The 20,735-nt window shown below is 48.6% G+C and overlaps 1 protein-coding gene across 1 annotated transcript; it reads right to left on the reverse strand.

Moving 5' to 3' along the window:
* Positions 1–17,665: 17,665 nt before the first annotated feature.
* Positions 17,666–20,735, reverse strand: APOA4 (apolipoprotein A4). Its single transcript, XM_028834005.2, has 3 exons — positions 20,241–20,735; positions 19,762–19,888; positions 17,666–18,988 (listed from the first exon to the last, which is right to left on the reverse strand). The coding sequence occupies exons 1-3, from the start codon at positions 20,287–20,289 to the stop codon at positions 17,833–17,835; spliced, it is 1,332 nt and encodes a 443-aa protein (XP_028689838.2). The 5' UTR covers positions 20,290–20,735; the 3' UTR covers positions 17,666–17,832.

A 20,735-nucleotide genomic window follows, 5' to 3' on the forward strand; every position in this document is an offset into this window, starting at 1 on the left:
TGTATTTATACATAGTTTAGTTTGTGGGGTTTTTATTTTTTGTTTTGTTTTGTTTTTGTTTCAAGACAGGGTCTCACTGTCACCCAGGATGGAGTGCAATGGTGCAATCACCACAGCCTCGACCACCCTGGGCTCAGGTGATCCTCCCACCTCAGCCTCCCGAGTAGCTAGGACCACAGGCATACACCACAATGCCCAGCTAATTTTTGTATTTTTTTTTGTAGAGACAGGATCTCACTACGTTTCCCAGGCTGGTCTTGAACTCCTGGGCTCAAGCGATCTGCCCGCCTTGGCCTCCAAAGTGCTGGGATTACAGGCGTGAGCCACCCCACACCTGGCCAAGTTTATCTCATTTTCTACTCTATTCCCAGTGCCTCGACCAGTGCTTATCACCTGGTAGGGAGGGCTCAAAAACATCTATTGATGAAGGGACTATTTTGGGGGAGGTATTAAAAGTAATGAGGAACTAAAATATCAGACGGAAGCAACCTGGAAATGGGAAAGGAGAGATCAAAGTTAAAGCATTCAGCACCCTTTGCATTATTCAGGAGAAAGATAGGGATATTGATTATCTTTAGACTTTGTTAGATCAGACAAGAATATTAAAATTTTAAGGATAACCCATAAAACGAATAGAAAGAATGGATAACTTTTAAACTAGTATATGGGGAAAAGACAGTAAAGAGCATCCCATTGACTTCTAGTAAAGGATGGTGGATTGATTGCATGCATTATCCTCTGCTGTTCTCTGAAATCTCAATAACATGGCATTGAAGTGCACTTTTTACAAAATGCATAAACCCACAGGGAAAATAGAAAAGGAGACAAAAATAACAACATTTTGGAAGCTGGAAAGCTTCCAGATGGTCAAACAGTGGTGACGGGCACACCTGAGGTGAATTTTGAATCAGCAGTGGAGAAAGCCAAGAAGGCCCCTGATTTTCACTACTACACTCTCCAAACGCTCTGACATTAGCGTCAACATTCTTCTGGAAGAGTGGGTGGCAATGGGACTAGAAATATGGCAGTTGGTCGAGAGTCTGTTTGAGAAGCAGCTGCTCTCTTCAACTCTACTTGACTGGGTACCCCCAAGGCAGCAGAAAGCCAGATGCTTATTCTCTCTGAAAAGGGTAAAAGAGTGGGACTCTGGCTTGGAGAAAACTAGGTATTGTTGGGGCTGAGAGTTTTTGTGCTAAGAAAAATTAAGGAAAACTTTAGACATTAAATTTTGAGGCTGGGCGCAGTGGCTCACGCCTGTAATCCCAACGCTTCAAGAAGTCAAGGCAGGAGGATTGCTTGAGCCCAGGAGTTCGAGACCAGCCTGGGCAATGTAGCAAGACCCTGTCTCTGCAAAAACTACAAAAATTAGCCAGGTATGGTGGCACCTGTGGTCCTAGCTACTCAGGAGGCTGAGCCAGAAGGATTGCTTGAGCCCAGGAGTTAGAGACTGCAGTGAGCCATGATCGTGCCACTGCTCTCTAGCCTGGGTGACAGAATGAGACCCCATCTCAAAAATAAATTTTTTTTAAAGACTCCTCAATTCACCATCTTTCCCGTTATTGAAAATGGAACGTTCTCCCTGAGAAATTTGGCTGGCCCAAGGAAATAGGCCCAAAGAAACTGACTTTTGGGGGTTCCCTGCGTTCCAGATGGTCCCTCCTAAATTGACCCATGGACTCAGGATTTCACATCAGCATCTTCTAATTTACGCAGCTTTCTTCTAATTTGCTGTGGGGTTTTGGGGTTTGGTTTTGTTTTGTCGGGGTTTTTTAGTTTTTTGAGACAGGGTCTTGCCCTGTCACCCAGCTGGAGTACAGTGGTGTGATCATAGCTCACTGCAGCCTCAAACTCCTGGGCTCAAGTGATCCTCCCACCTCAGCTTCCTGAGTAGCTGGGGCTACAGGCATGCACCACCACACCTGGCTAACTTGTTAATTTTTTGTAGAGATGGGGGTCTTGATATGTTGCTCAGGCTGGTCTTGAAATCCTGGCCTCAAGTGATCCCCCTGCCTCAGCCTCCCAAAGTGCTGGGATATCAAGCATATGCCACTGCACCTGGCCAAAAATACTTAAAGGTGAAGTGAGAAGTTCACATGATGTCATATCAGGAGGTACACAGTGGCTACTTGTCCCACTATTAGCAATCCTTAGTTTTTTCACTTTGTGAGGTGGTCACTAGCAGACCTCTTGGTTGGAAAGATAGGTTATTTCCCTTTGTAATGAGCAAGTAACAGAATTGGGATCCCTTGGCATCTTAAGATACCTTGGCAACCTGATGAACGTGGTATACATTCAAAATCTTTGCCTGAATTAATTATTACTTCAACTGGAAGAGTTGCAGAATGAGGATGTTCTAATTCTCCTATTTCTTTTATATATTTCAGCTGATGTTATTCTATAACAGAAAGCTCCCTAATCAGTGAAGATGAACTGCACTTCTTTCTAAAGAGGCAATGTCAGGTGGGCAGGGGGCTCATGACTGTAATTCCAGCACTTTGGGAGGCCGAGGCGAGTGGATCACCTGAGGTCAGGAGTTCAAGACCAGCCTGGCCAACATGGTAAAACCCTGTCTCTACTTACAATACAAAAATTAGGCCGGGCACGGTGGCTCACGCCTGTAATCCCAACACTCTGGGAGGCTGAGGCGGGTGGATTGCCTGAGGTCAAGAGTTCGAGACCAGCCTGGCCAACGTAGTGAACTACAAAACACAAAAATTACAAAATACTAAAAATACAAAAAATTAGCTGAGTGTGGTGGCGGATATCTGTAATCCTAGCTACTTGGGAGGCTGAGGCAGGATAAGTGCTTGAACCTGGGAGGCAGAGGTTGCAGTAAGCTGAGATCCTGCCACTGCACTCCAACCTGGGTAACAGAGCAAGACTCCATCTCAAAAAAAAAAAAAAAAAATACAAAGATTAAAGATTAGCTGGGCGTGGTGGCACATGCCTGTAATCCCAGCTACATGGGAGGCTGAGGCAGAAGAATCGCTTGAACCTGAAAGGCAGAGGTTTCAGTGAGCTAAGATCGCGCCACTGCACTCCAGCCTGGGTGACAGAGTGAGACTGTCTCAAAAAAAAAAAAAAAAGAGCTGAAAGGAGTTGTTTTTGCAGAGTGAAAAATAGAGATGGGGTTGAGATACTGTTGCTTTTTTAAACTAACTTGTAGATCTGTTTGACTCTTTTTTAAAAAACAATTTTTTGGAGAGATGGAGCCTTGCTATGTTGCCCAGGCTGCTCTCAAACCCCTGGCCTCAAGTGATCCGGTCTCGACCTCCCAAAGTGCTGGGGTTACAGACATGAGCCACCGCACCTGACTCTGTTTGACTCTTTATGTGCAGTTTGAACTTTTTAACTGAATTTTTAAAAAGGTATGAAATTAGATTTTAGGCCGGGTACTGGTGGCTCATGCCTGTAATCGCAGTATTTTGGGAGGCCGAGGCGGGTGGATCATGAGGTCAGGAGATCGAGACCATCCTGGCTAACACGGGTGAAACTCCATCTCTACTATAAATACAAAAAATTAGCCGGGCATAGTAGTGGCCGCCTGTAGTCCCAGCTACTCAGGAGGCCGAGGCAGGAGAATGGCGTGAACCCGTGAGGCGGAGCTTGCAGTGAGCCGAGATTGCACCACCACACTCCAGCCTGGGCGGCAGAGCGAGACTCCGTCTCAAAAAAAAAGAAAAAGAAATTAGCCTTTAAAGGAACACAAAACCAACAGAGAAGCAAGCAGGAAGATACAAGAAGCAAAGAAATATCATAGTAAAGTGAAAATACAAAATAATATGGCATAATAAAACAGTAATCACTATCAAATTAAATGGATTAAGTGAGCCCACAAAGCATTGTCTCTGGGGCTAGTCCGCTGGGTCAAAGTCCTGCCACTTATTAGTTCTGTGACCTTTAGCAAGTTATTTAACTTCTCTGTGCTTCAATTTATTTATTTATTTATTTATTTATTTATTTATTTATTTATCTCTTTTTTTTTTGAGACAGAGTCTCACTCTGTCACTCAGGCTGGGTGCAGTGGTGCAATCACCAGTCACAACTCACTGCGGCCTCCACCTCCCGGGCCCACGCGATCCTCTCACCTTGTCTCCTGAGTACCTGGGAACACAGACATGTGTCACCCTGCCAAACTAATTTTCTAATGTTTTGTAGAGATTGGGTCTCACTATATTGCCCAAGCTGGTCTCAGACTCCTGAGCTCAAGCGATCCTCCCACCTTGGCCTCCCAAAGTGCTGGGATTACAGGCATGAGCCATTGCACCCAGCCTCAAACTCTGTAAAAGGCAAATAATGATAATACTTACCTCATAGGACCTGTGGGAAATAATGCTTTATTACTCTAGGTTAAAAAGCACACAAACATGCTTGACACAGTAGGTGCTACATCAGTTTACTATTGTTGTTGTTTTCGGATTGGATTTTATAAAAACTCTACTTATTTGCAATTTATAAGAGGCATACCCAAAATATAATGTCAGAGAAAGGTTAAAAAGCGGAGCCAGGGAAGGAATTTAAAAAGACATACCAGACAAATAGTAATTAAAAGAAAGCAGGTATGCAGTGTAACATCAGAACAAATAAGCAAAGCTTATTTGCTTTGCTAGGGATAGATAGAATTGGGATAGATAGGGATAGAGAGGATTGATAGGGATAAAGATCATTATTTAACGATAAAAGAAAAAATTTGGCCGGGCATGGTGGCTCGCACCTGTAATCCCAGCACTTTGGGAGGCCGAGGGGGGCGGATCACAAGGTCAGGAGTTTGAGACCAGCCTGACCAACATGGTGAAACCCTGTCTCTACTAAAAATACACAAATTATCAGAGTGTGGTGGTGCATGCCTGTAGTCCCAGCTACTCAGGAGACTGAGGCAGGAAGATCGCTTGAACCGGAGAGGCAGAGGTTGCAGTGAGCTGAGATCGCACCACTGCACTCCAGCCTGGGTGACAGAGCAAGACTCTGTCAAAGAAAGAAGAAGAAGGAGAAGGAGAAGGAGAAGGAGAAGAAGGAGAAGAAGGAGAAGAAGAAGAAATTCACTGGGAAGATAAAACAATTCTGAACCTGACAACATAGTCTCAAAATATATAAAGCAAAAAGCCATTGAGTCCAAAGAGAACTTGACAAATTTGGTGGGAGATTTTAATACCATTTCCTTAAAATTGTTAGAATCGCAGAAAACAAAAATAATAAGAACAACAGTCAGCAAACTTGATACGGAAAGAACAGCATCCCCGCCTGAGAGTCAGCAGCCTCCATGCAGGAGGACTGAGGGGAAGCCAGGGAGCAGGGCAGCCTGAGCCAAGGCCAAGCCCAGTTGAGGACAGGAAGTGGAAGGAGGCGCCTAGGAAGGCTGAAGATGCAGAGGAGTGTGTTCCAGAGGCAGTGGGAAAACTGGGAGGGAATAGTTCTCAGGATATTGGATAGAGAGAATAAGCAAAGAACAGTGCAGAAGGATGAGTGGGGTAGGAGGCAGTGACCTTGCTAGAGAGCCTTATGTTTCGGGCTATGACCAGGGCTGACAGAGGTGTGAGGCATGGCGGGTTCAGAAGAGAGAGCAATGATGCATCGCACACCTCTAAAGCTGATGAAGGCAGCAATTGGCACTGAGGCCAACCTGGCTGGGACTCAGAGAGGTGGGACACATATTGTGTGTCAGGCACCCTGCCACATCTTGGAGAGAATAAGACACAAACCCTCATCTAATGGGTTGGGGAAATGATGCAGGGTTCAGTGTGGCTAGCGCGTGGGGGTGGGAAGCAGCCTGGGCACCCCTACAAGGATCTCTGCCTTCCACAATCCGGCCCAACTGGGTTTGGAAAGATTTAATGACAATGAGCTCTCGATGGACCTACCTTGTGCCCAGTGTTTACCTTTCTTATCTGTAATGCTCAAGTCAGTACTCTAAGGTTGGAATTGTTATCCTCATTTTATTTACAGAGAAACTGGAGTTCAGAGAGATTCTTGCCCAAGGTCTTGCCCTGGGCCAATTCCAGGTCTATCTGACTCCAAAGTCCATGCTCAGTACACTATCTTCTGCTTGGGAGCAAAGAGAGGACTTTGCTCCTAAGACCAGACCCATACCACAAAGAGCCTCAACACTTACTGCTGGGAGAAAACACCACCCTAGGTAAAAAGCCAGGTGCCCTTCCCCTCACCCCAGGGGGTTTAGGATTTGGGAGAAAGAGGTCTGATGGAATATAGGGGGACCAGGTCCATGTGTTAACTGATCTGGGTACAAGAACAGTAGCTCAGGGTCAGCCAGGGAAAGAACAGCCAAGCCCAGGCACAGCTGCCAAGTCATCACCTCTCCTTCCTGTCCCACCATGCCTTGTCCCACCATGAACATACCCCCCTCAGTTTCCCTCTTCTGTCTTCTGCCTAGGCAGAACCAGCTCTGAGTGATAGCCAGGACAGCACATCCTTGGGTCCTCAGGCTTGCCACTACGACCTATTTACCCTGTGCAGAGCATGATCCATCAGGTCTGAGAAATGCCCCACTGCTAGATGTTTGTGTCAAAAATGCCTGCCGGTGGTGCAACAGCTGGGGGTGGGACCAGTGACGTGGACTCGAGTGCCACAAAATGTACCGAACACATTCTTGAGTCAACATAGTGATGGTGCGCCAACCCCAGATAAAGATTTTCATTATTTATTTGTTTGGGTTTTGTTTATATGTACTCCTCTTCATCACCAAAGATTTGAGGCTACTGAAAATGAAAATTGAAATGGTGATAAAAGAGAGGGGGTTGCAGAGAGGACCACAGGATGGGGAAATAGAAATAATCACAGAAAATCATGACCTGATGAAGAGCACAATCGAAGCACTAGGAGATGACAAGGTTGCCAGAGTTGATCTTCACCATTGGTTTCGGGTTTCCTGAAAACCCGTGAAGAGAGGGATTCAGTCAATTACATATTTTCTTTCTTTCTTTCTTTTATTTTTATTTTTTATTTTTTATTTTTTCTTGAAATGGAGTCTCATTCCATCGCCAAGGCTGGAGTGCAGTGGTGCAATCTTGGCTCACTTCAACCTTCACCTCCTGAGGTTCAAGCCATTCTCCTGATTCAGCTTCCTGAGTAGCTGGGACTACAGGCGTGAACCACCACGCCTGGCTAATTTTTGTATTTTTAGTAGAGACTGTCACACGTGAGACAGGGTTTTACCATGTTTGCCAGGCTCTCGAACTACTGACCTCAAGTGACCCACCCACCGCAGCCTCCCAAAGCCCTGGAATTATAGGCATGAGCCACCGTGTCCAGCTTGTTTTTAGTTTTTTATTATAAACAATACCACGATGAACATCCACATAGCTAAAGCACGCATTCCATGATTATTTTCTTAAGATAATTTTTTTCTTATTATTTATGTATTTATTTATTTATTTTTGAGACGGAGTCTCACTCTGTCACCCAGGCAAGAATGCAGTGGCACAATCTTGGCTCACTGCAACCTCCACCTCCCAGGTTCAAGCAATTTTCCTACCTCAGCCCCTTAAGTAGCTGGGATACAGGCACAAGCCACCAAGCCCGGCTAATTTTTGTATTTTTAGTAGACACGGAGTTTCACCATGTTGGCCAGGCTGGTCACCAACTCCTGACCTCAGGCCATCGCCTGCCTGGGTCTCCCAAAGTGCTGGGATTACAGGTGTGAGCCACCTCTCCCGGCCTTAAGATACGTTTTTAGAGGGAAGAACATTTTCTGGCCAAGTACATTCCTATTCACAAACCTTTTGCCATAACACTGAAGACTTCCCGGGGAGGTTGGAACCAACAACGACTTAGACTCCAAAGGAATGAATGTACTGTAAAGCTTTCAGCAATCTTCTGTCGATGCTACTTGTATAGACTTCCAGACAAACATTGAAGATTGAATGCATGCATCTATTTCACTTTTTTTTCCTGAAATCCTCCTGACATTATAATGAATAAATTTTTGGGAAAAGATGTAACCAGGCACTGTGACTCACACCTGTAATCCCAGCACTTTGGGAGGCCAAGGTGGGTAGATCGCTTGAGTCCAGGAGTTTGAGACTAGCCTGGGTAAGTCTCTACTGAAAAAATGCAAAAAATCAGCCAGATATGGCAGACCTGTAGTTCCAGCTGCTCAGAGGGCTGAGGTGTGAGGATCACTTGAGCCTGGGAGGTAGAGGCTGCAATGAGCCCTGATTATGCCACTGAACTCCAGCCTGGGCGACAGAGTGAGACCCTGTCTCAAAAAAAAAAAAAAAAAGGTGAAAATGTAGATCCATAGAGATGGGACTGGGGAGAGGAAGAAAAGACCACAGCACAATTTTGGATGTTAGAAAGCAAATGGATCAGTTGTAACTGATTTAGCAGGCCTTGGGAATGCTGGACATGAACTGGCAGTGAGAAGAGATGAGTTCCAGCCTGATTTACCCTGCTGGGATTCTCAAAAGGCGGAGAGATGAGAGTAGGGTTGCTGCTAGCCCACACCGCCCCTGTGTGTGCAATAGAAACAGCCTCCCCTTTCTCAAGACACTCTACAGCCATCTGCCAGAAATTTGACATAGTAAATATACAGATCTGTCATGTCTACCCTGTGAGAGAGGTGGCCTCAGAATGATGCAGTGCACAGCTCGCACAGCCATATATGACTGTCCTGAACTGGGGCGCCAGTTTCTACTGAAAGTAGAGGTGATGGAGGAGGCTGTCGTAAAACATGCAAGATTGGTTGAAACCATTTAAGGAGCAGTTAGAGATTTAGCTTCCCTGTCTCACCTTAGTGGAAGATTGGAAGTTTATTCTCTTGAACGTCAGGCAGAGTTGAGGGCAGGGGACCCGTACTAGCAACAGGGTTAAATCAAAGTATGCCCTCTGACATGTTGAATCCCCTTCCTGCTTCTTCCACTTGGCCCCAGGGACACTGCTATCCAGGCCTTTACCCTCCAGGCAGAAGAATGAAAGACATTTTTTAGGGGAATATGACCAGCTCAAGAGGTAAGACCCCAAAATTTTCACATTGGGGGTTCCCCAGCTAAACATCTCAGTGGATCACCCTACAGTGACAGTCATAGTCAATAAGTACTACCCATGTATTGGAGCTTCAAATCACCTTTAAAATCTCCCACTCTTTTTTTTTTTTTTGAGACGGAGTCTCACTCTGTCACCCAGGCGGGAGTTCAGTGGTGCCATCTCAGCTCACTGCAAGCTCCGCCTCCCGGGTTCACACCATTCTCCTGCCTCAGCCTCCCGAGTAGCTGGGACTATAGGCGCCCGCCACCACGCCCGGCTAATTTTTTGAATATTTAGTAGAGAAGGGGTTTCACCATGTTAGCCAGGATGGTCTGGATCTCCTGACCTCATGATCCGCCCGCCTCAGCCTCCCAAAGTGCTGGGATTACAGGTGTGAGCCACCGCGCCCAGCCTAAATCTCCCACTCTTAAATTTAAGCAACCAAAGATTACCAGTCATTTGAGGAGAGATTCTAACATGAAAGATAGAGACCCAAAACAAACAAATATTAAAAAAGGAAATTAGAGAAAACGGAGAATATACAGAAAGAAGAACATTGAAAAATGCCATTAATAACATCAGAGAATGAAAAGATTAAATTGATCAAGCAAGAACAGGATAGTACAAAAAGACATTCACAGAATAACAATAATAAAAACTCTTAGAAATAAAAAAAAGGTAGATAGCAGAAATAAAAACTACATAGAGAGTAAAGAAATAGTTCAGAAAGGGAGAGCATGTAGAGATTGAAGAACAAAGACAAGAAAATGAGAGGATCTAGGCCGGGCCCAGTGACTCACGCCTGTAATCCCAGCACTTTGGGAGGCCGAGGCGGGTGGATCACCTGAGGTCAGAAGTTCAAGACTAGCCTGGTCCACATGGTGAAACCCCCTCTCTACTAAATATACAAAAATTAGCCAGACATGGTGGCAGTCGCCTGTAATCCCAGCTACTCAGGAGGCTGGGGCAGGAGAATTGCTTGAATCCCGGAGACGGAGGTTGCAGTGAGCTGAGATCATGCCATTGCGTTCCAGCCTGGGCAACAGAGCAAAAACTTCATCTCAAAAAAAAAAAGAAAATGAGAGGCTCCATCCAGGAAGGTCCTTTGATTGGAAGAGATAAAGTGGTACAATCACCTTGAAAAACAATTCAGCATTATCTGGAAAAGATATATACACACACCATACAACTCAGCAAGACAAAAAGATCTGCTAAATTCATTCAGTCAACAAATATTTATTGAGCACCTACTAAGTTCTAGTCATCATGCTAGGCACTGACTATTCAAGAATAAGCATAGACAAGACTTCTGCCCTCTCAGAAACCAACCAAGATTCTTCAACCCAAGGCAGCTGTGAAGTATAACACATCTCTGGCTCAATTTTCTCCATACGGTTTGGGATTTCATGAATGAGTCTGTGGGAAGATTTCCTGTACATAGAATGCATGTATAAAGGAATAATTATTCTATGGTTTGAAAGAGAAGTAGAAGTAAGATTAAAGTATAGAAGCTATGTTAAGAAAATTCCAGTTTAATGATTTTTGAAAAGAGCAGTAAAAATAAGACTAAAATGTGGAAGCTGTATTGAGAAAGATCCAATTTAATTCTAATAATCTTTAACAGAGTTGCCCAAAGATGGAATGAATTGTTTTGAGAGATGATACAGTTAGCTGTCAGTGGAAGTGTTCAATACAGTTGAGTGACGACCATGTGCAGGCGCTGTGCTAGGCTCTCTGTATTTTCAGTAAGCTATTGTTGTACAACAGAGCACCCTAAACAGTGTCTTAGAACAACAGTAAACATTTATGATCTCTCACAATGTCTGTGGGTCAGCAGCTTGGCTGTGTTTCTGGTTCAGGGTCTGTCATGAGGTTGTATCTGAAGGCTTGGCTGAGGCTGGAGGATCTGTTTCCAAGGTGGGTCACTTTACATGGCTGGCAAGTTGGTGCTAGCTGTTAGGAAGGGGCTTCAGTTCCTCCCTGTGTTGACCTCTCCACAGGGCTGCTTGCGTGTCCTCACAACATGGCAGCTATCTTCCCTCAGAATGAGTGATCCAAGAGAAATCAAGGTAGGTGCCACAATGTCCTTTGTGATCTAGACTTGGAAGTGAAATACCATGACAATAGCCTATTCATCACACATCAGCCACCATCGTGAGGGCTAGCTACCACACCCTGCAAATACAATGATGAACAAACAAATGGCCTGCCTGAGCTCGAGAGCCGTTAGCCAAGAGTTATGATCATTTGTTAAATGATATCAAAGGAATTAGGGCTGAGAGACAAGGTTGTTCCCTCCAACCCTAATGTCCTGTGATCTTATGATTCCAGGTCCTAGGTCTTTTGTCCCCATATCACTAATCCATTATCTCAGAACCAGCAGCTCACCAAACCCTCACTCCTCAGACATGGGCCATTCGGGGGTTTCTACTATGTCCCTGCATTGTCAGCTGCTTGTCATCACACAGCAAGATAGCCATGACTCCACCCTGCACTCTTTCAGATGGGAGACAAGGGAGTGCCCAGATAACTGTAAGCTTGTTGTTTCTGTCCCCAGGACATGCCATGGCCTCCTCCTGGGAGCACAGGGTGTGCTATGATAACAGCAGGAGGACACGGCGTCCCCATGCAGGAGCTGCTTTTGATCCTGCCAGGACAATCCCTCAAGAACAGCAAGGCCCTGTATGTACAGGAAGAGAGTGGCCCTCAGATTGCTTCCCTTTGCCCTAATCAGGGCCACGTAGTATACCAGAGACCTCAGGGGTAGTGACCCTGGATGTTCTCAGGGGACTTCTGACCTTTGAACTTGGGGATGGGCATAGGAGTGTGGCTGGCATCTCAGTCTGGCCCACACCAGTGCTGGTCAGCATGCCTTTGGGGCACTAATCCAGACCCACAGGGGAGTCCTCTACTTCCAAGTCACCTGAGGAGCCAGTGGTGACCAGGGAGATTATGGCCTGACACTGTGCTGACTCTGGGGGACTGTTGGGTAAGCTGATGCGGGCCGGGCTGGAGTTTAAACACACCTCCCTCCCTGGTGCCCACAGGGACCTCCCAGCCCACGCTGTCCTATGGGTGTCAATGATTCAGTCTTTCCTGGTGGCATAGACTGTAGCCTGGAGAAGCTCTGGGGAATATTTCTTTTCTTACTTATTTCTGGTTTTAAAAATACTACTCTCAGGATGACTATTGTTAAAAACAAAATAAAACAAAACCAAAAAATAACAGAAAATAACAGGCGTTGGAGAGACTATGAAGAAATTGGAACCCTGGGTGTCACCAGTGGGAATGTGAAACGGTGTCGCTACTATAAAAAACAGTTTGGTCGTTCCTCCAAAATTTAAATATAGAATTCCCGTGTGACCCAGCGATTCCACTTCTGGATATATGCTCAGAAGAATTGAGAGCAAGGACTGGAACAGATATGTGTACACCCACATTCATAGCAGCAGTTTTCACAATTGTTTAATGGATAGAGTTTTCTGTTTGGGTTGATGAAAAAATTTTCAGAAATAGTAGTGGTGGTGGTTGCACAACATTGTAAAGGTAATTAATGCCACTGAATTGAACACCTATAAATAGTTTAGATGGTAAATTTTATGTTATAAAAGTAATACTAAAATGGTGGGGTTTTTTTTTTCTTTTTCTTTTTCTTTTTTTTTTTTTTTTTTTTTTGAGACAGGGTATCTTTCTGTTGCCCAGGCTTGAGTGCTGTGGCATGATCTCAACTCACCCTAGCCTCAACCTCCTGGGCTCAAGCAATCCTCCCACCTCAGCCTCTCGAGTAGCTTGGGCCACAGGTTTGTACCACCACACTTGGCTAATTTTTGTATTTTTTGTAGAGACAGGGTTTTGCCATGTTGCCCAGGCTGGTCTCGAACTCCTAGGCTCAAGCAATCCACCTGTCTCTGCCTCCCAAAGTGCTGGGATTACAGGTGTGAACCACCACACGCAGCCTAAAATGAATCTTTTTTTCTCTTTTTTCTTTTTCTTTTTCTTTTTCTTTTCTTTTCTTTTCTTTTCTTTTCTTTTTTTTTTTTTTTTTTTTTTTGAGACAGAGTCTTACTCTGTCACCCAGGCTGGAATGCAGTGGCATGATCTCGGCTCACTGAAATCTCCACCTCCCGAGTTCAAGCGATTCTCCTGCCTCAGCCTCCCGAGCAGCTGAGATTACAGGCACACACCACCAAGCCCAGCCAACTTTTGTATTTTTAATAGAGGAGGGGGTTTCACCATGTTGGCCAGGCTGGTCTTGAACTCCTGACCTCAAGTGATCCACCCACCTCGGCCTCCCAAAGTGCTGGTTAAAAAAAAATCCCATTCCACCGCTTGCTAGGTAATGTACCTCACCATTCTGAAGTGCCTCTTCCTCATCTATTGTGTCTTTGATGCCATGGTTGATCATGAGAATTACATGAGTCAATATGGTAATATGAGGCGGTTTTTAAAAGCATCTCACACTACCAGCATTGCAGTCAGCTTCATTGCCATCCTTGTGTTGAAAAGCTCCACAACCGTTGCCACTAGGCATTTCTTATTGGCCATGATTTGCAGGGGGCTTTCACCTCCTCATATATTCCCTATTTTCCCTTCTGTGACCTCCCCTCCTTTCCTACTCTTCATTACCACCTCAAATGCCAGTGCAGGGAATGCACGGAACAATTGACTCCATCTCTCTGTCTTGTGGTCTCTTTCCAGCCAGTTCCTCTGGGTGTCCTCGTCAACAGCTGGCGTGCGCCGTCAGTGACATTTCCTCTCTCGGAGGTATTCTGGGTCTAACTGTTGAACTAACAGGATTTTCACTTCCTTACACATTCACATACAAATTTGCACATGTGTTCCTTGACCGGGTTGTAAGTACATAATAGTTGAAACCTTGTTTTTTTTTTTTTTTTTCCATAAAATATCTTGGACATCTTCCCATAAATAAACAGATTCCCCAAACCAAACCAGAGTGTTTTGCTTGAACTCAGGCCCTCATGGGAGATCTGAGACCAGCTGTTAGAGAATCTCTGAGGCAGGTAGGTAGAGCCTGTTGCCCAGGTCCGCAGTCGGCTCAGCCACTGGAAAGGAGAGGGGACTGACTGGCCACAGGGGACTAAGTCTACTTGCTAACTCAGAACAGGAGGAAGCCTGCTTTCCTAGGAAGATGGGACCAACCCTAATGAGGACTAATAAGGGTACCTCAGACAAACCAACTGACCAACTGGAACAGGGCAGAGATGAGGGTGTGTCTTCCAAGGCCCAAAGCAAGAGAAACATCCCCAAGAGGGAAGGGGTGTGTGGATCAAAGTGGTTTTTAAATTTTGTTTGTTTGTTTTTGAGACTGAGTCTTGCTCTTTCACCCGGGCTAGAGTGCAATGGTGCAATCTCGGCTGAATGCAACCTCCACCTCCTGGGTTCAAGCGATTTTCCTGCCTCAGCCTCCTGAGTAACTGGGATTACAGGTGTGATCCATCGTGCCTGGCCTCAATCAAGGTTCTTAATTGCTAGCCACAGGAATCTCCTCTGGAAGATATAATCAGAAGATGAATTTATTGACACATTTCCAGGAATTTCGAGAAAAGGTCTAGGAAAGCTGGAGTACTTGGTTTGGAAAATAAACAAGAATAAGGGGAGCTGAGGGAGAAACATGGCCACGCTCATGCCACAGAACTAGAGTGATGGGGACGGCTGTGCTGTCACCACTGAGCCAGGATGGGGACAGCCCAGTTTGCCCAGCAGCCACTGCCACGCCTGGTCCCTGGCCTGAGGCTCTAGCCTGGCTGCAAGCTGCCTGTTGCTGCCACACTGTTCCTGCCCACCCCAGAAAAGATTCTCCACTGCCCCTGTTTCTTTGCACCAGTCTGGGGCAATTACATCTGATTTGCTGATCGTAGGTCCTGTGTCCCATGCTGGAGGTAAAGGAGGCTGGAAGGCAGGCAACTGGAGTTGTTCGTGTCTGTAATGGAGGTAGCCTCTGACTCCCACCAAAACTCATCAGCGAGACACTTCCCAAACAAAACAGGAGGGCTTCAGAGGCTGGGAAGGTGTCTTAGATCTTTTGGGCTACTATAACGAGACACCAGAAACTGGGTGGATTATAAACAACAGACATTTATTCCTCATAGTCCTGGAGGCTGGGAAGTCTAAGAGCAAGGCACCGACATACCCTGTGTCTGGTGAGGGCCCACTTCCTGGTTCATAAATGGCACCTTCTAGCTGTGTCCTCGCATGTGGAAGGGGCAAGAGATCTCTGCTGGCCTCTTCTGTAAGGACGCTAATCTCATTCCTGAGGTCTCTCCCCCTCATGACCTGATCACCTCCCACATGTCTTCTCTCCTAATGCCGTCACCTTACAGGTTAGGATTGCAACATAGGAATTTAGGGGGACGCAAATATTCAGTTCTTTGCAGCAGCCAAAAGAAAAGTTACTACCAAGAGACATCTGCCAGGTCAGTGACCCAGGGGACTGATGAGACATCTTGGTACAGGAAAGAGAAGGCATTCCTTATCCAGGAGGACGAGGACTGTGGCAGGACCCTCAGAGACCTGCAGGATGGCCCTGGGGGTGGTGGGAGAGGTGCACAGGTCTCATCCAGGGTTCATAAATATATATATATACACACACACACATTTTTTTTTTTCTTTTGAGACAGAGTTTTGCTCTTTTTGCCCAGGCTGGAGTGGTGCAATGGTGCGATCTCAGCTCACTGCCACCTCTGCCTCCCAAGTTCAAGCAATTCTCCTGCCTCAGCCTCCCAAGTAGCTGGAATTACAGGAGCCCGCCATCACACCTGGCTAATTGTTTTGTATTTTTAGTAGAGACTGGGATTCACCATGTTGGCCAGGATGGCCTCAATCTCTTGACCTCGTGATCCGCCCGCCTCAGCCTCCCAAAGTGCTGGGATTACAGGCGTGAGCCACCGCGCACGGCCAAGGGTTCATATTAAGAACCAAGTTCTGGGAGACACTGAGGCCCCCAGGGGTTCTGGAGTCAGCCCTAAACCAGGCAGCCCTCAGGTGAGGTCTGAGAGCATCTCAGAAGCTTCCAGACCCTCTTGAAACCCAGCTCACCCTGCATCTCACTTCCTTTTGGTGCCTCGTTGCTCTGTTTGGCCTCATTGGCCCTTTCCTAAAGGCATCCAGTAAACCTCCAGGCGCGTGGTGGGTTTGTCAAGGTGTTTCCCCATAGGTTCCTGTGCTTCTAGTGGGGGTAGGTATCAAAGTGGCAGCAGCAGCCTTACCGGCCTGGTATGCAGGAGCCAGAGCAGCTGGGGCAGGGGAGACCCAGGGGTCTGCCCTTGGCCAGCTCTGGCGGCCTCATCAAGAGTGTGGCCTGGAGGTGAGCGGGAGGAGGAAGTCGCGTTTACTGCAGCACCAGCTATTGCACATTTACTCCGTGCCTGAGGTTAAGTGCTTGACTCCGTTGCTCCATCAAACCTTCAGCACAACTCCTCTGTGAACCGGGGATTGTCATTACCCACGTCTTCCAAAGAAGCTCAGTTATCTGCCCCACATCGCCCAGCAGTCAGTCAAAAAGCCAGGATTCAAACCCAGGCTTGTCTGATTCCCAAGCATCCATCCCTCCCACCAGGCCAGCACCAGGGGCCAGAGGGGTATAGGCCTGGGCCAGACCATGCAGGGGGCCACCACCCTGAGGGCACCTTGAGAGGGAAGGAGGAGGCCCCAGGACACCCTCCCAGGGCCCGTCCCCCTCCTCCTTAGCATGTTCCAGGCCTCTTCCAGGAAAACCCTGAAGGGCCTGCATCCCCCTGTGGAGAGGAAAGAGAGGTGGCTAGACTTGCAGGGCTGGGGTCCAGAGGTAACAGCCAGGATGTGGAGTCCTTTGAGACAAAGGCTTGAACTGGCTCTTCCCTTGGGGAGATTTTTGAGTCTCTAAGGGTGGGGTGAGAGACCGCGCCAAGGCTGCAGCTGCCCACAGCTGCCCACAGCTGGCTGTGCTGATGAGACTGCTCAGGCCCCCTGACTCTCTGCCCCTAACCCCAGTGGCTACAAACTCGGTCCCAAACTGGCAGGCCACCTGGCAGGAGGCCCCTGGACAGAGCAGAGCAGGGCCCTGCAGGCTCCAGCACCTCCTCCTTCTCTCCTCCCCGGACTCATCTCGGTCCTCAAGCCTCATTCCTCAATTCTGGATGGAGACCACAGGTTTAGCAGTCAAGACATTTCTGAAATAAACCTTATTGCTATTATAATGGAACTGGGGTGGGGTGGGTTCAATGAAACCACATAAATAAGGTAAAGGCACTGAAGATCTCATGCAAGGAGGAACCATCTCTCTCGGTGTACCGTGAGCTCTCCAAGGCCAGGAACCCTGTCCTGCTTGCCTCCAGGTGTCCCCCTCAGTGTGAGGCAGAGTTGGGCACACGGCTCCACAAACACTGTTTGCTGGTTGTCGGGTGCCTAGAACAATGACTGGCGCATCGGAGGCATTCAATGTATATTTGTTGGCTAAATGAATATAAGTGGGTTGCATATTTTGACTTGGGATAATTTGTAATATCTTTTTCTGCCTCCCCTTAGAGGACTCCCCGTACACTCGCCTCCAGCACACCCTGCCCTTACCTCTCCTGCAGTCTCATCTCCCCAATCCTGGGTGTCTCCTGCCAGGCCGCTGCTAAGCTCTGCCCAGTCATGGTTACCTCCCCACCTCCCCAGCTGCAAGGAGGAGTCATCTGGCAACCAGTTGAGGCTAGATTCTCAGCAGCTTTATTGAATATCGAGAGGTGGTGTCACCTCCCACTGGACATGTGTCCTCAAGTTCATACCAGAACTGCTTTGGGACAGACAGACAGACAGGTGGCAGGGCAGGGCAGGTGTCTGCGAGGGTGGGGTCAGTGCACCAGGGGCAGCTCAGCTCTCCAAAGGGGCCAGCATCTGCACCTGCTCCTGCTGCTGCTCCTGCTGCTGCTGCTGCTCCTGCTGCTGCTGCTCCCGCTGCTGCTCCTGCTGCTGCTGCTGCTCCTGCTGCTGCTCCTGCTGCTGCTCCTGCTGCTGCTGCTGCTCCTGCTGCTGCTCCTGCTCCTGCTCCTGCTGCTGCTCCTGCTGCTGCTCCCGCTGCTGCTCGGGCTCCGGGAGGGAGAGGGTGTTGTCCTGGCTCTCTTTCTCCTTGAAGGTGCTGAAGAAGGAGTTGACCTTGTCCCTCAGGTCCTTCTCTAGGAAGCTCAAGTGGCCTTCCACGTCCCCCGCATGGGGGCCCAGCTTCTGCCTGAGCTGTTCCATCTGCTGCACCAGAGCTTTGTTGAAGTTCTCCCCGTAGGGCTCCACCCGGAGCCGGAACTCCTCCACATGCCGGTCCAAGTGCCCGCCCAGCTCTGCCAGCGACTTCTGCAGCCCCTCGGTGTTGCCCCTCAGGTTGCCACGCATGTCCTCGGCCAAGGGCGCCAGCCTCTGCCGCAGCTCCTCCGCACTGGCCGAGATCCTGGCCTTGAGCTCCTCGGCGTTCTTCTTCATCTGGAAGGCCAGGCCCTCGAGCTGGTGGTTGAGCTTCTCCTGTGCGTCCTGAGCATAGGGAGCCAGGCTGCGGCGCAGCTCCTCCACGGTCTGGTCGATCTTGACTTTGAACTCGTCGGCGTAGGGCGTGAGGCGCTCCTTGAGCTCCTCCACGTTCTGGTCGATCTTGGCCTTGAGCTGGTCTGCGTGGGGCCTCAGCGAGGTCTGCAGGCTGTCGGCGTTCTCCCGCAGCACTCTCTCCATGCGCTGTGCGTAGGGGGTCAGCTGGCGCCGCAGCTGCTCAGTCTGCGTGTTGACCTGGGTGCGCAGCTGGTCCGTGTAGGGCTCCAGGCGCTGCTGCAGCTCTCGCACATTTTCCCCGATCTTCTGGCTCACCTCATTGGCATGGGGCAGCAGCCGGGCCCTCACCTCCTCCAGCTCCTTCCGAATCTCCTCCTTCAGTTTCTCCGAGTCCTTGGCCAGGCGTTCATGCAGCTCGGTGGCAAAGGGCACCAGCTTCTTCTGCAGGTCACCTGCGTAAGTGTTCACTTCTCCAAGTTTGTCCTGGAAGAGGGCACTGTGGGGAAGGGCACAAGGAGGCCACGTTACACTTGGCACTCACGTGGCAAGACTTTGCTTGTATACCACTCACCTTATGCACACTTGCTAGGACAGGTGAGTGCTCAGGGATACCAAATTCACCCTCCCTATGGCGGTTCAGATTGGAGAGGATGGCTGTCACAGACTAAGTTATGACACTGAATTTCTATCTCGGTATCTCCCACAGACTTTGCCTCAGAATCTACCCATCATGTCACCTCCAGCAGTTTGCTTTCCCCTCCTTGTCTGCAGAGGGTGGGACTTTGGGGTCCTTCCCTGAGGGGGTGTGCTGCAACATAGGATCACGTTATGTAACAGAATGTTGTCTTCCTGACCTCTGCCGGGGTCTTCCAGCGACACAAGGTGCTGCTTTCCTTGCCTGTGCCCAGGGGCCTCCCAAATATTCCCAGCTCCCTCCCCTTGATTCCAGTGGGGCCTGTCTTTCTGAAACGTATTAGAAATCAGCTCACATGACATTTTCCTCCCTCCCTTTCTTCCGTGAGCCCAAATGATAGGATGTGGCCATTCGTCAAACTCTAGAACATCAAAGCAAAAGGACATCGCAGGGATGATTCGATCCAACCTTCCAGTTTACATATGTGGATCCTAGGTTCAGAGGCCCAGCCAGTTAGTGGCAGGGCAGTGGGTATCCTAAGCTCAGGGCTCCTGACTCTAAGCTCAACCCTTGCCAATACATTGCATGGTCTTTAAGAACTCCTTGTCACCACCGCACACTGTACTCCCTCTTACTTGAGTTGCTGGGTGAGTTCAGATTTCTGGAGATGTTCCACGGCCTCCTTGGCATTGCTGCTCAGCTGGCTGAAGTAGTCCCACATCACCGTGGCCACCTGGTCAGCACTGACCTCAGCCCGGGCTCCTGGGTGGTAACAGAGAATTCATGAGACCCTGTCTCTTCGTGGCCCCTCTGCTCCAGCTCTGAGCTGCAGACTGGATGATGGCGGGGGTGCCCAATCTGCAACTTTCCCTGTCTGGGCTTAGCTTTTTGGAAGCCACAGGGATATGTGAAACTGGTATAGCACCAATGCCAGTGGGCCCACCACTGGGACTGGGCCAGCTCTCCCGTGAGCCACTTGGCAGCCAGGCAGACCTCATGTCCAGCTGGGGGCTGATGGGCACTCAGAAGTGTCCTTTTGCTTTGGCCCAACTTCCATCCTGCACCACTCAGAGCAGCCGCCTAAGAGCCCCATCCGAAGATAGCTTGTACTCACCGGTGACAGCCACCAGGGCCAGGGTCAGGACCACGGCCTTCAGGAACATCCTGAGCTCCTTGCTGGGCTGGAGGAGTTTCCTGCCACCCTGGATCCTCCCTACAATCAGGGGAGCTGATGAAGAGATCCTCAGGAGAGCTCACCTGCGCTGCTGTGGGAACTGACTGAAGCTCAGAGCCAGCCAGACATTTAAACTCTCTCCCTACCACTGCCCTCCCGGCTGCCCTCCCCACCTCCTTCCCCAGTGTGACTCCACGCTGGAAGGTGACACATTCCGAAGAGGCCTCTTGGACTTTTGTGACCCTGAGACTACGTGGAAGCTGACAGCAGACCGGGGCTTAGGCGATAGTTAGAAGTAGTGGCTGTTCTGTGCATAGGCACCCCCACTACCAACCTCAGCGTGGAAAGGAGGAGGGGAGCGGAAAACGGTGAGAGAAACACCTTGAGGAGCCCCTGAGCCCGGGACTGATGCCTCGAGGCTCTGCTGGCGGCTCT

Source organism: Macaca mulatta, chromosome 14 (genome assembly GCF_049350105.2).
Source record: "Macaca mulatta isolate MMU2019108-1 chromosome 14, T2T-MMU8v2.0, whole genome shotgun sequence".
Taxonomy (NCBI): Eukaryota; Metazoa; Chordata; class Mammalia; order Primates; family Cercopithecidae; genus Macaca; species Macaca mulatta.